The sequence below is a fragment of the Aristolochia californica genome, unplaced genomic scaffold (genome assembly GCF_029961685.1).
Source record: "Aristolochia californica isolate CCGP_79_NKW_82.1479 unplaced genomic scaffold, dmAriCali1.0.hap1 SCAF_6, whole genome shotgun sequence".
Lineage (NCBI taxonomy): Eukaryota > Viridiplantae > Streptophyta > Magnoliopsida > Piperales > Aristolochiaceae > Aristolochia > Aristolochia californica.
In genome coordinates, this window is record NW_027182257.1 from 37,941,650 (window position 1) to 37,956,380 (window position 14,731).

At 35.8% G+C, this 14,731-nt stretch overlaps 1 protein-coding gene across 4 annotated transcripts; it reads left to right on the forward strand.

The window, feature by feature from the left end:
• Positions 1-2,158: 2,158 nt before the first annotated feature.
• LOC137934563 (SPX domain-containing membrane protein At4g22990-like) lies at positions 2,159-14,412 on the forward strand. Of its 4 annotated transcripts, none has more exons than XM_068778983.1 (12): positions 2,159-2,589; positions 2,727-2,805; positions 5,187-5,304; positions 6,009-6,129; positions 8,565-8,876; positions 9,016-9,120; positions 9,232-9,686; positions 10,175-10,476; positions 10,674-10,858; positions 12,095-12,285; positions 13,620-13,753; positions 13,941-14,412. In XM_068778983.1, exons 3-12 carry the CDS (start codon positions 5,252-5,254, stop codon positions 14,177-14,179), a joined length of 2,097 nt encoding a protein of 698 aa, XP_068635084.1. In that variant the 5' UTR covers positions 2,159-2,589; positions 2,727-2,805; positions 5,187-5,251; the 3' UTR covers positions 14,180-14,412. The 4 variants fall into 4 exon arrangements, with proteins under 4 accessions (XP_068635084.1, XP_068635085.1, XP_068635088.1 ...); XM_068778984.1 differs by having other exon boundaries at positions 5,198-5,304; XM_068778987.1 differs by having other exon boundaries at positions 5,231-5,304.
• The last annotated feature ends 319 nt before the right edge of the window (positions 14,413-14,731 follow it).

Below are 14,731 nucleotides of genomic sequence, written 5' to 3' on the forward strand. Positions count from 1 at the left end.
TAAACTTCTCATGCTTAAAGTTTTAGAGGCTTGAATCTCACTTGGAGAAGGATTATCTCTCCAAGTGTTGGGTATGTGTTGTAATTTGAACCTTTTAGTCTAGTGTTGTAGATGACATTAGCTTGTTGATTAGTGAAATTAGCTTTGAGGTGCAAAAACATTTGGAGTGGATGTAGCAACTTAATTTTGGGTTGTGAGCCACTATAAATTTATTGTTTTTATTATGTTCAATTGATTATTGCTCGACTTAATTGCTTTAGGGTGGATGATGGGGGTTACTGGTCTTCCCTCTTCCTTCTTGCTTGGGAAAGAAGAAGACCCCCTTTTTAAATTTTATTTATTTATTTTAATATGATAATTAATATTTTTGAAAACTCGAAACAAGACATAGTCTAACGAAATTCAATTGAGTTTTTGCATGATATAGGGTTTAACCAAGCCAATCCAATTATCTAAATTGCCCAAATCAAAATTTGAGTCTATTTGATGTTAGTCAAACCAAATTTGTTTATCTCCCAGGTCAACTCAAAATTTGAATAGGCTATAGTTTGAGTCAAGTCGGGGATGGACTCGCAGCTTCTGTTTTGGATAAGTTCCCTTCGACTCACCTTGAGTCTCACCCTGAACTCAAGTTTAGCCAACTCGACTCAACCATCCAACTTGGGTTTTGAAGAACCCAAATCGGGACCCAATCCCAAGTTGAAAAAGTTGACTCAAACATGATTTTTTATCACTTCTTTAGGAATTATACTAATAACTAGTAAAAAGTCTTCTTAAAATCCTGAGTATAATTTCTTACAAGGGCACTAATTATATTTTAATATAAATATAGCAAAAAAAAAAAAAACTATAACCAGAAAAAAAAAAAAAACATTACTAGGACACATATTTCCAGCTAAGGACACTCATAGGGCCTTAAATGTCTACTAGCCATATTTATATAAACATCTGTTATGCCTTAATAACAAAAGAGAAGTTGAAAATGGAGAAACATAAAAAAAGATTGTCGAGAAGGGGTTAATACGTTTGGAAGAGGAAGGCCTTTACATTCTACTAGCCATACAAACTCCAGGGAAACGAAAAACTAAGGGTATGTTTGGAACCCCTAGAAAAGAAAAAAACAAAAAAGAAAATAAGAATTTGACCATTATTATTCAAAAAAATAGTTAGTAAAAATAAGATAATAGTCAAATTCTCTCTTTCACTAAATATTTTTAAAACTAATAATGGTCATATTCCCTTTTTATTTTATTTTTCATGGGGTCACAAACAAAACCTAGTTTTCATATATGCATCTTATTGTTGTATAATGAGAAAAGTGCAATGGCATTTATGAGATAATAAGAAAGTAGCCTCACGCCCGTTGTTATTTATTGACCAAATAAAAATGGTATGAATTGGTGGGGCTCGTTTCTCAGATCTCGTCATTCTCTGTCCACATAATGTGTTCATCATCAGCTTCTCAGGATCTTGTCGGTGCCAAATACGAAACGTTTCCTGATGCATATAACACGATCACTCAAAATATAAACGTTTCCTTCACGGTTTCAGTTCGCTCTTCTTTTATGAAATTGTCGGTTACCTCAGCAGCCACTGGTCAACCACTCAACTATGCCTTCCATGCTTGCTTGCCCTTCTCTATCCACCATTCTAAGCTTGTGGCTACCCACCACTTTTACATCATTAAGGGCACTCTTGTAAATATTGGAAGGAAATCTCTAAAATTATGCAATGTCATCTTCCATTAAGTGTAGAAGTGGAGGAGAAGAGACTAGAGTCACAACCTACATGGCGAAAATACATCCACAAACATCCAAACATGAAAGGTACAACCTCGTGACAAAAAACCTTTAGTTGAACAAATGATTCTAAGTAGATTCAAATCGAATCTTTTTTTCTTTTTTTTTTTGAATATTCCCACCGATTCCGTTGATCTAATACGCAAAACTATTTGAGCACGAAACAAAGCGAAATGATTATCTCAGCCGTTTAAATAATAGATTGTAATCCTAGTTGACAATTCAGAAGGATGCGTCATCACTATGTCTTAATATTTTTTTATTAATTTGTTAATAGTTTATTCCTAGTGCAGAATCACTGTGGCCTGCGGTATAAATTTGTCATTTTCGGAGATACGTCTAGACGCGTAACTCTTCGAGGCGCTGCAGGGTGGGGAGAATCGTCGTAAGCAACTAGGAGCATCATCCTCTTCATATACATATATATCTTAAGGTATCCTCAACTCTGGAAAGGCCATCTAACGAAAAATTTGCCTCGAGAAGCGAAGAGCGTGCGTATAGAAAGTTTCGGTAATAGTGAGCTTTTGCCGAATTTTACTGGATATGACGAACTCGTTCCAAGGTTCCTAGATCTTGTTCGGAGACCCGTAGTGCTGTTCTTCGGCTCAAGTTTCAGAATCCGCATCGCCTTTCTTCGCAGATCCGATTGTTTCGTGCCCGAGCCTCGTGGTTTCCTTTTAGAGGTGGCTTTCTGCGCTTTATACCGTTTTTGGACGGCACGCTCGTTGTTTCGAAGGCGGCGCTGTTCGCCTTCCGTATAATTCTTGCCTTTTCGAATGAGCTTGATAAGGTTTGAGACGTGTAAAAAGACTCTGTTTCTCTTTCTGTTTCGTCTTCAAGTTTGAAGTTTGGCTGAGGTACCTCTGTTTTTTAGATGTAATGCTGAGTTTGCTCTGTTTTATTCGTTTGTCGTTGTTTGATTTGTAGGACACAGTTTAGCACCGAGTAGACGTTTGTTGATGGTCATCTAGATTGAATTTTTCGCCTAGCATCTGTAGACCAGAAGGTGAGTCCTGTGATCTCTTCGTGATTTAGATTGATTCTAGATTAGATTCGGAATCTGTCGGAATGTTACATGGCGTATGTGCGTTCAATGTTCCTATTTATGTTTACGAATGCTAGCATGCATGTGCTCTCTCTCTAATCGTGTCTTCGATCAGTAGGATGCAAATGTTTTCATAGTGTTTGTTTCTTAGTAGAATTCTTATCTATATATGTTATTTTTCTAACCAAACGCTGGATTTTTTTTATTTTTATTTTTTGAACTTAAGTAAAGGAACAAATATCCGTCGTGGAAGGTATTCCCTTTTGTAAAAGTTGTTTATGATGCTTGATAATCATGGAGAATGTGATGACCAGAATACTGACTGACTGATGACGTCGTTGTGTAGTTCCAACCTCAGAATGGAGTTCATTCTCTGGATCAATAGAACCTCCTCTACTCTGCTGTATGTTATGTGACAGTTTCTTGAAGTGAGAAAATAAACGTAACAAGCAATATTTGTTATGGAGATGTGTTATGTGCTGGAGGAGGTATAGAGTTGATTGAAAGACACAGTTGCAAGCTGATGGATGCCTGGTTAAAAGCAATGAATTCTATAGTTTTTTTTTTTTTTTGAAGAAAATGGATTCTATCGTCAGATACTCTAATATATTAACCTGTTAATCCGGAGCACAACCTGGGAGAAGGGCACTAATGTCCTTTGTCAAGCAGCCACATTTTTTGTGCAAAAATGTTGTTGACAGTACCTGTATTAGTTTAAAATGCAAGATTGTTGATTTGTGTTTTGTACATTAGATGTTGAAAGCTCAAATTTCATAATGAAGTAGAACAATCCCTGGGGAGAAGCACCTTAATGAGAAAAGTTAAAAGGATAAACAATTGCTATTAAAGATATTTGACTTAATCTAAAACATATTTTATTGAATAAAACATTATACTGAGAAACTTTGCTCTAATTTGTCAAAATCCTAGCTGTTGGAGGGATAATTGGAAGTGGTCAACTTGGAACCTTTTTTTAGAATGTTGATTACACACACTCACACACATCCTACCCTTGGTGAGACTTGAATCCAGGACCTCAGGCTACAAAACCCCCCCAATGTGTCCACTGAGCCGAAGGCCCAAGTCACAGTCAACTTGGAACCTTATCAAAACATAAATGATTCTGTCCACTGTGATAGACATGTAGACTGAATTTCTATGAAATAGCACGAATGACCTTTGTTTTTTTTTTTTTTTTTTATGTAAAACCTGAAAGAAACTATAGACTTAGGTTATATTACTGTCTTCTTTTCTTCATGGCCTATGACAACCACTGTTTTCCGTCTTTCCAAAACAGACTTAGGTTATATTACTGTCTCTTGAGGAATTCTCTGATTTCCTTGCCCAAGGTTCAAGATAGGAGTGCGGAAGTTGGGTGGTTGAAATACTCTGGTCTCTATTATTGATGTCTGTTTTTGGGACACTTTAGGAAGGGCACAGTGATAGTGCTTTTAGCAATTACGCTTCTTTTGTTAACATCATTCAAAAGGCTGACCATCAGATTTATCTCGGGCTGCTTTTTGTGAGGAATTCAGTCTTCTCCAGGGTCTTACATCCCCTTAAACTAGAGTTTTTTTTTTCTTCCAAATTTGTCCCATAAAAAACGACCATACTTTAGTTAATGGAAACCACTGGCATATGGTTCCTTTAAACTGAATTTTGATGGAAGATCAAGCTTGAATCCCTTTCCACCTTGATATAGTGGGGTAATCCAAGATAGTGAGTTTCAGATAAGGTTTTCTTGTGCAGAATCTCTTGACATTGCAGGTTCAGCTATAGCTTAAGCATCTGCACCTCTTCATGGAACGAGGTCTTTGTTCGGAAATTTTCTCCTCCATTACTTTTAGAAAGTGGTTTTTCTTGCACTATTTGCTGGGCAGCTGGCAAAGCCTCCTCCTTGGAGGCTTTTGAAGATATTTGATGAAAATATCAGCTGCTCAGTAGTCAGTTCTTGGTGCCACGCTTCTTTCTTCGCAGATTGCTGACTCTTACTAGGGATGGTACTCACTGTCAATGTCTTATTGTGGGAGATTGCATTCCTATTTTACAATCTCTTTTGTGGGCCTAGTATGTGAATCATGTGTATGTAGCTCTCTCTTTCGTTATCAATAAAGTCTCATTATTTGTATACAAAACATGAAAGTGCATTTTGACTGCTCAAAGAAGCCTTGTAGGTTTGCCTTACGTACACATGGGAGTGGATTTCCAGATCGCAAAAACTGCATCAATTTCATCATGGTTTTATTTCTGGAAGTATTAGAAAAAAACACATATTCTATATCTTTTGCTAATCTATGTTGGGTGAAGGTTTAGTGAATTTGCTCATTGTTATTTCTTGCCAGTTGATTCCCAGATTTCCGATCCATTTGCTCTACTGTGCCTGTAGTGTGATAAATATTATTGAAAGATGGTTGCATTTGGGAAGAAGTTGAAGGAACGTCAATTTCCAGAATGGCAAAGGTATGTTGTACTATGAAGCAAAATACTGGAATGTAGTAGTATCAAAATTTTAAGGTGTTTCTCTGGATGGTCATGAGGTGAAGCATTTCTTGTTTCTGTTCATGTATAAAAAATTGAGGAAGAAATTCAGAGTCGCATATTGATTGGAAAATATATGATGTTTGCAGCATTTTTAGCTAAAGATGAAAATTTCATACTTAGAAAGGGCTAGGGGGAGGGGAAAGGGTGATATTTGGTGGTTCTGAAACTGATAGTAAAACAAGTTATAACTTTTAGATTTGAGTCCATTAAGTAAATGGACTTGAAGCAGTTATGAGTTCGTACTCAAACTTCAAAGTCCTCCAAAACGTTTTTGAATATTAAGTAAAATTCATCTAAGCTTTTTTCTTTTTTAAAAATTCATGTAAAATGCAGGTACTATACCATGTTTTCAAATCCTATGGAAAGGGCAATCAAGTTAGACTTCTTTAGGCATCCTTGTTTTTGAATATATGCTTAATGGATACTAAAATTTGACCTTATCCTCTGCATAATTCCTTACTGATGAATATCCAGATTGCACCAACCTGATTGGCATTCTTTTAAGGATGTCACCTGTAGAGTGCTCCTTGTGCTTGACATTGTGTTAATGTACCAGACTGAAAGAGTTCTGTACTCATCCTTATATATGTCCAACTCTTATGCTTATATATAAATGTTATCAGGTATTATATCAATTACAAATTAATGAAGAAGAAAGTAAAGCAATACACTCTGCAAACACCATCTGAGCCACAGGATCGCCGTCACGTTCTCAAAGAGTTCTCCCGCATGCTTGATAGCCAGGTAATGCTTATTGCCGATGCAAGTGGTCCACAAATATGTTATTTTATGCACACATCAAGTTGGAAGGTAGTCCAATCGTGAAGAGGCAATAGTTTTTTTTTCCTTCTTTGGTGGAATGCGAGATCCCTGTTTAATATGTTAAATTATACTCAAAAAGCGTTTATATAAAAGTTATATGCAAATATTCATTGATATCATGCTGAATGCATGTCATATCTTTAAATTTTAAAATAATCCATATAAATGAGTTTTGTAATCTTCTCTGAAAGAAAAAATAAAAAATAAAAAATAGATGATCTTTTATTCTCATTTGTTTTGTAGTGAAGATATCATATTCAGATACACTTGAACTATGCCATCCACGAAAAAAAGGATACACCTGAGCTACGGTATCTGACTACTTAATTGTGAAAGCTGTAGATGATATCTAATAAAATATCTTTCTTAATTGTTTTTACAATCTTCTGTCTATCCCAACCTTAATTTGGATTTATAACCTGTATCTACCATATCATCTAACTTTCATTTAATTCCAGAAAATTAAAGCACTGGAATTCCCAACTCAACACAGATTATTGCCCTCTATCTTCTGAAATTACTAGCTGTCTGGCACTTGCTAACTCCAAATTTCACTGTCCAAACTAACAAAGTATACGCTGCTTACATATGATGCCTTTTGTAGCAGTAACTACAACAAAAAAAACTTGTAGTGAAGAACTACTGTGTTTCAGTATGTCACATAGACACCAATGCACATGGAAGCAATCAGCACACTGGAGTCAAGCCAATAACACACCACAATGCTGTTAGAACATTCGCATGTCATGGACTAATTATTTTTCCAATGCCTTAACCAACAGACCTTTGTAGATGGTAATTTACAATAGTTTTATCCATGCCTGACATCATAATGGTTACTTGCAATGTCCCTGTGTACGGGTGTTGGTGTGTTTGTCACCTTGGGGGAATAGGCTAGTTTATGATGATTGGCAGCAGACTAGTAGGCGCTGCATGAGGGACTTTTGCTGACTCTGAGACAATGGTATTAAACCTGGCTTGGCGTGATGTTAATCAGCAAGAGCCTGATCTCCAAGAGGGAAGTCTGCTTTGGGATTTGTTGACCAGAGTCCTCTGTGGGATGGGATGGGTGTAGTTTGGTAGTTTGACAATTACCCGAGATGCAGCAGTACATGAGGGAAATTCTTGACTTTTTGTGTCAACAATTACATATTTAGTTTGGAATATGCCTAGATGGCTATGGGCGATGGGGTTACGAGTATCTAGGTGTAGGTTTTGTTGCTAACAATAAGTGACGTTATTCCATTTAAAAAAAAAAATATGTGATATTATTGTGAAGATCACAAGACTGATCTAGTTGCGGCTAGATAAGTTACTAAATATGGTCTGGATTTTTTATTTTTAATTAAGTAAACTAAATTTGAGCATTTGAGTCTGCTCTATTTTGGTAACCACAGCGTTTGATGCTTCAAAATTTTAAAAAACGAGTCTTAACTATCGGTGGTGGAGCAGAATTAGAAAAAAAAAATAGGTACTATAGCACCCAGAAATTGCATGGGTATACCAGAAACTGAAAAAAGAGAAAAAGAAGGGAGCTTTATGCTTTCAATGACTCAGATTAAATGAACGATCAGTTTTTATTTCAGAATAATGACAAAAAAGATAAAGGAAGAAAGATTAAGATGGCACTGATAAACAGGTTCTCCTCTGCTCTTGACACCGTGTGATATCTGAAGATTGAATAAGAGTATTGCAAAAGAAAATAAGAATAGAAACCATTAAAATAGAGATTCAGATAAGGAATAAAGCAGTAGAAGAGAAACATAGAGGCTAAGTAATATGTCATAAGGAATAGAGTTGGATCTGTGTTACATATTGATTCCTCTGTTTCGTCATTAAATAACTTTCACTAGAAATGTAAAATAACATAATTACCCCTGTACATAACTTTAAGGAGCTATTAGTTAAGTAACCAAAATACTACATCTGACATAGAAAATGGCTCTGGGGTCATTACTGGAAAGAACTCTGAAGGCTTTTGGAAAGCACATGGTTACTTTTGCATGTGTTAGCTAGGTTGAAATTCTTCTTCTTTGATTCTGCTTTTGTTAAATCAGAGCATCGTGCTATATATTACATAAGTTTGATGCTTTTATGAATCTCTGCTAATCTTCTGTAGTTGCTTTTTTCCATGTGTTGCATAGGCTGAAATTCTTCTCCTATGAATTTCCTTTGGTATAATCAGAAAATTGCACTATATTTTTATCTTTTATGCTTTTCTTAATGTTTCCAAGCTTTTATGACAATAATGATGGATAAACTATCCATAGAGGTGCAACTCCAATAAAGTTAACTGCTTTGTATCCTTATAAGTTTATCAGGAATAAATATGGCTTGCTCTTTGTTATGTTTTCCAGATCGAAAGGGTTGTTCTGTTTTTGCTGGAACAACAAGGGCTTCTTGCAAGCAGGATACAGAAACTAGGGGAAAGGAGTGCAATTCTACAACAGCAGCCAGATATATTTCAGATGTCTGAATTGCGGGAAGCATATAGAGAAGTTGGTCAGGATCTCTTGAAGCTTCTCAAGTTTGTTGAGATCAATGCTATTGGTATCCGAAAGATACTGAAGAAGTTTGACAAACGCTTTGGGTACAGATTTACAGATTATTATGTCACCACTCGCGCAAACCATCCATATTCCCAGCTTCAACAAGTGTTCAAGCATGTGGTAATATTTTAAATTCCGATTGGATGTGTATTTCATCTTTTAAACATGCAAATTTTTGTCAAATCTACTTTTTTATCTCTCTTGCTATTCTTTGGGATAGCATGCTAACTGGAAGTGGCCTTGACAATGGAAATTGCAGGGCATTGGGGCTGTTGTGGGAGCACTATCTCGTAATCTTGCTGATTTGCAAGACCGTCAAGGAAGCTACCTATCAATCTATGATCAGCCATCGGCTTTGCTGCATGTATTTTTCTTATTCTTCCGCCATTTTTCCATCCGCCTTTTTAAAGTACTGAACTCATTTATTTATTTAGTTCAATTTCTATTTTCTGGAGCTTATGGTTATTATCTGCAGGACCCAGTTATGGATTCAATAAAATCAGCTGTGGACAGGCTGACTCACTCAACAAACTTCCTACAATTCTTAGGGCAACATGCCCTTATTATGCAGGATGAGCTGTTGAGTCCGGTTGAGGATCAAGCTGAAGATGAGAGATACCATTTAATGTCTCTTCTGCTGAACTTGGCAAACACCTTTCTTTATATGGTCAACACATATATAATCGTTCCCACTGCGGACAACTATGCTCTAAGTCTTGGAGCAGCTGCAACAGTTTGTGGTGTTATCATTGGTTCTATGGCTGTGGCTCAGGTGTTCTCTTCTGTGTATTTTAGTGCATGGTCAAATAAATCATACTTCAGACCTCTCGTGTTCAGCAGTATCGTTCTTCTCGTTGGAAATACCATGTATGCTTTGGCTTATGACTTACATTCCATATGGGTTCTTCTACTGGGCCGTTTATTTTGTGGGTAAGCAATCTTATAGTTTGTTCTTCTCTCCTTCCAGACTAGCACTTGTCATGTCCATTGATAGAGTTTGGTAGAGTTGGATCCAGGACAATTCTGATATGTTAGCCATATTCCACTATGAAAGTGTTAGAAAGTATTAAGTAAAAGAGCCTCATTGTAGTTTTTGAGTATAACAGGCTAGAAGATTCTTTGTGGTAGTCTTTATTTGTTTTTTTAATTCTCTATTAGAGTTTAATCCATATTAGGAACTTGTAACATGCAATTATAGATAAAATGTGACGGTTGAACTAATAACCTTTGGCCACTCAGTTCTCTTACTCTCATTTTCTCATGTAGCAGAAAGTTCACTCTTACTCTGATTGGATCATAGAAGGAATATCTCTTCCTTATCCAGATTACTGTTTTCTTCTTTACTGTCATGGTACCAATGGTTCATGTCCTTCAGTTGTTTCATATGGTTGAAAAGATTACTCTGATGATAATTTCAGATTGGGTTCTGCCAGAGCAGTTAACAGGCGCTACATTAGTGATTGTGTACCACTCAAAATACGAATGCAAGCTTCAGCGGCATTTGTTAGTGCTAGTGCTCTTGGGATGGCTTGCGGGCCTGCTCTTGCAGGTTTACTTCAGACCAATTTTAAGATCTACAAACTCACAATCAATGAAGACACATTGCCTGGTTGGGTTATGGCTTTAGCTTGGTTTCTCTATTTGATTTGGCTATGGTTCACATTCAAAGAACCTGCTCATGTGATTGAAGAGACCCATCCACAAGAAGAAACTAGTTCTGGTGTGTAACATATTTTTCCTACTTGTGGATTTTTCATTTCTTTAAAAGAAAACCTTTCTCTCCCTTGGGGATTCTGTCACTTTATTTTTAAAATTTTTTGACTTTAAAACTTCAATTTGGTCTCATCTTGCAATGCAAATTTCAGTAAGTGGTGAGTACTGGATTTTTTATAAACTGTGAATATCTTGTTTTGACAGCACAAGTTAAAAATAGTGAATTAGAGAAAGGTCTTGCACAACCTCTGCTTATAAACTCAGGAGAAAAGCAAGAAGATGAAGATGGAGACCCAGATTATGATGGGAGCGAAGAAGCCACTGAAGACTCACACAGGCCTGCTACCTCATTCGTAGCAGCCTATCGGTTACTTACTCCTTCTGTAAAAGTATGTGATTTTGTCATGGTTTTTCTTGTTATTTTTACTCTTAAGAATAATTAGCTATTATTCATTACTTAAATTGGTGAAAGCTCTTACGCGTAAGAAATTGAACTAATTGATTGAACTAAATGCTTTCTGTCTTTTAGCTGATATAAATACTTTTATCTTTGTGGCTACACAAGATGCATCATTTCCTTGATTATGATCTTTTATATGTCAGGTCAATCAAATAGCCACTTTCATGTCACTTTATCCACATTATTATCTACCTTCTCTCCTGCTAGTCCTTTGATCTATGTTGATCCCTTCTCCTCAGTGCATTGATTGCTCTATGTTGAACTTGTACTAACCACCTTAAACATATGTGCTGTTTTCTTTACTCCTGTATACTGTTGCCAGCTCATAATGTATTGTACAGTTAACAAAAATGTGTACAGATTGCTTCATAACCCTTCGAAAATTATATACAGTTTGTAATAGATGCTTCAATGGAAAAATTGTGGAAGTTAGTTGTTATATATATTTGAAGCCACAAGGGAAAACCTCTGTAGCACTAAATTTATGGGAATAGAAGGTTAGTGTCTTGGTTCCTGCTAAAAGTTGTGTCAAGCTTGTTTTTGTAACTCTGTGAACATTGCTGCCAAACATTTATTTGGCTGTCTAAAATATATGAGAATAATGGTAACATTTTGTCTCTTCAATCAGGTTTTGATGCTAAATTATTAACATATTGTAAGAAGTCATAGACTGTCTGTGGATGTCTTTTGAATCCCCACAAAGATGTCTCTAGTTTTCATCTTTTTGTTTTGTGATTGGTTGGTTGGGATAGAGTCAGTATGAGACATCATCAAGTTTGAGGAAGCGAAAAAATCTTCTCTTTGAATTTGAGGATATAAATACTGGGTAAAGATATTGCATGCTATCCATTTGAGAAGCAAAAGTAAAAATTTAGATGCTGATGTTCAAGAGAGACGGAATATCTGATGTAGTTCTTCATCTGAAAGTAAGTTGAACTGACAAATAATCAATCACAAACTGTATGATTATTTTAAGTCTATTAACTCTATTCATATTTAAAACTCCCATGTGAAGATCATGTTTCAGATATTTGTGGATATTTAATATCATTTTCTTTGTCAATGGTTGTTGATGTTTGATATTTTACCATTGATACTTCACATCAGCAGCAGGACATGTTATAACTGCTCAACTAACCCTGATTTCTCATTTGGCGTTCTCCAGGTCCAATTATTGATTTATTTTATGCTTAAATATGCAATGGAGGTTTTGCTCTCTGAATCAAGTGTCATCACAACATACTACTTTACGTGGTCAACTGGTTCTGTGGCAATCTTCCTTGCATGCCTTGGATTAACTGTTCTACCTGTAAATATCATTGTTGGAAGCTACATTAGCAACATGTTTGAAGATAGGTACGTCTCTCATTATTAATCTGTGTTTTCCTCTCTTAATCCTACTTTAAAAAAAATTGTTCTCCACATAACAAAAGGAACTGCGTGCACAAGGATAAACAAGCCTTTTATAGGATTTTGCTGCTATACTTGTTTGTGTCTTATCTTTTTTTTTTTTCTTTGTTGAATAGTTTTACTGGTTTCTATGTTGAACGCTTTTTTGGCAATAACTGAGATCATACATCAAGTTAATGTCTAGATCATTTTGTTAAGACACTAAAGGTTAGAATTCTAAGGAGTCATCACTAAATTCATTTGTATGATGTATACTACGCACTCTCTAGCCTCTTGGTATATCTATAAGCAAGAAATACAGATTTTCCAGTTATCTGTTCATCCAGGTGTGTTATTTGCATCTACATTTTTTTTCCCATAATTTTCTGCAGCCTATTGAATATACAGGCATGTGATGCATTTCACTGATAAGGCAAATCAAGCCACAAAACCCATCCCGAAATACATTAGCAAGTAGGTCAAATGACAGGAAGAAAAGAAAGCTGTTACTCTCCTGTACTTTTCAGTCTTTTTGTTGCTGACTCACTCTTAACTTTCTACTAGTGATTGATTTATTGCTAGATAAAGGCACATGTTAGGTTGGCATGATGTGTGTTATTCATTTATGAAAGATGATAGGAAGTTGCAAAGATCAATTTAGTGTTATTAGATCAACTTATTGACTCTTAATTACCTCAAATCAGGATAATCTAAAGCATATATATAGATAAGGGATACAGTTCTTTATATATCCTTCCAAGTTTGCGGTTAAAGTTCACGTACTCATTCATGGTGAATTGCCTGATTTCTACCTTTCCCTTTGACATGTTACTCTTCAACTCTAGTGGAAGACTTGTTCTTATTGTTGTTTGCAATCCATAATATTAGAATGGTCCCATATAGATTTTGGATTTGAAAGATTCTATGCTTTTTATTTGGAAAGAAACTATCTGACTTTGGCTAGTCATTCAAAAATGAACCTGGGCCCAACTTTAATATGGTATTTGAAAGGACTTGGATGTAGGTTTATATTAAAAAATTATTCATGTGTAGGAACCACACAGAAGGGCCAAATATATGAGGGTGTTTGATAGAATAGTCCCACATAGATTTAGGATTAGTAAAACCTTTTAATTCTAGACCTGGACTCCAACACATGGACAGCTTATCAAATCAGGTACAATTGCAAGAACTTGGACTTGTATATTTTTTATGCCATATTTTTGAACTGGAATGATATAAGTAGAGAGAGTGTGCAAGTTTCTTTTTGTTCTTATTTTTGTTTAATTTTTACCCTGCAGGCAAATATTACTGGCCTCTGAAGTTATCGTATGCATTGGTATTGTCCTAAGCTTTCATGTCTTCGTTCCATACACTGTCGCCCAGTATGTCAGCTCGGCTCTTATCACATTTGTATCTGCTGAAGTTCTTGAAGGTACTTAAAATCGAACACGGATTTTTTTTTTTTTTTTTGGTTTGGTCAGAAGAGTGAAATCCTTCTTTTAAGTGTGTAAGATATGATGATAGCTCGAGTAACAATGTTGGATCACTGTTCTTTACATAGATGCTCTTTCTGTAGGATCGTTTGCTAACTTCCATTGTTATGTTCTTTCCCGTATCAGGTGTAAACCTGTCTCTCCTGTCTCGAGTTATGTCTTCCAGATTAGCCCGTGGGACCTACAACGGTGGACTACTATCCACAGAAGCTGGAACTCTGGCTCGGGTCGTGGCAGACGGCACCATTACATTGGCGGGTTATTTTGGAGAAAAGAATCTCCTGAACATCACCCTAATTCCTTCTCTTATTATCTGTGTAGGCTCCATTGCGGCCACCTGCTTTACCTACAATTCTCTCTATTGACCATCTTTTCCTCATAAAATGTCTCCTCCAGCAATTCAATCTGATTCTTTTCTTAGTATCCATGCTGTATTATAGATGAAACTCTCATTGTTTATGCCGATGCCATTTTCTTAAGCCTCCCTCTTATCTCATTTTCTTGTATGTAGCAAAATTTTCTGTCATTTATTGGAATATAATCCATTGTTACCAATAATTGTCACGGAACAGGAAATAATGTGATACTCGAATATCAATCGGCAGATATACCGTTTGAAAATTTATATTTGCTTTCGTGTATGATGGCAACTAGTTATTCATGTATGAAGAAATATGGTTGTGTTATGCCGTATGAAAAACTTCTAAGATCTGTCGGCTGTTTATTAGGAACTAATACATACGATGCATAAACCCTTGAAACAATATTCTTATAATTGTTAATTTTTACCATCTACGAACTTAATAAATTGTATGATATTTTATTATAGAGTAACTTACGTAGTTTGATATTTATTGTTTTTAATAAGCCAAGTTAACCCAATTTAGGCGTGACCTGGATGGCTTTTAGGTTAAGTC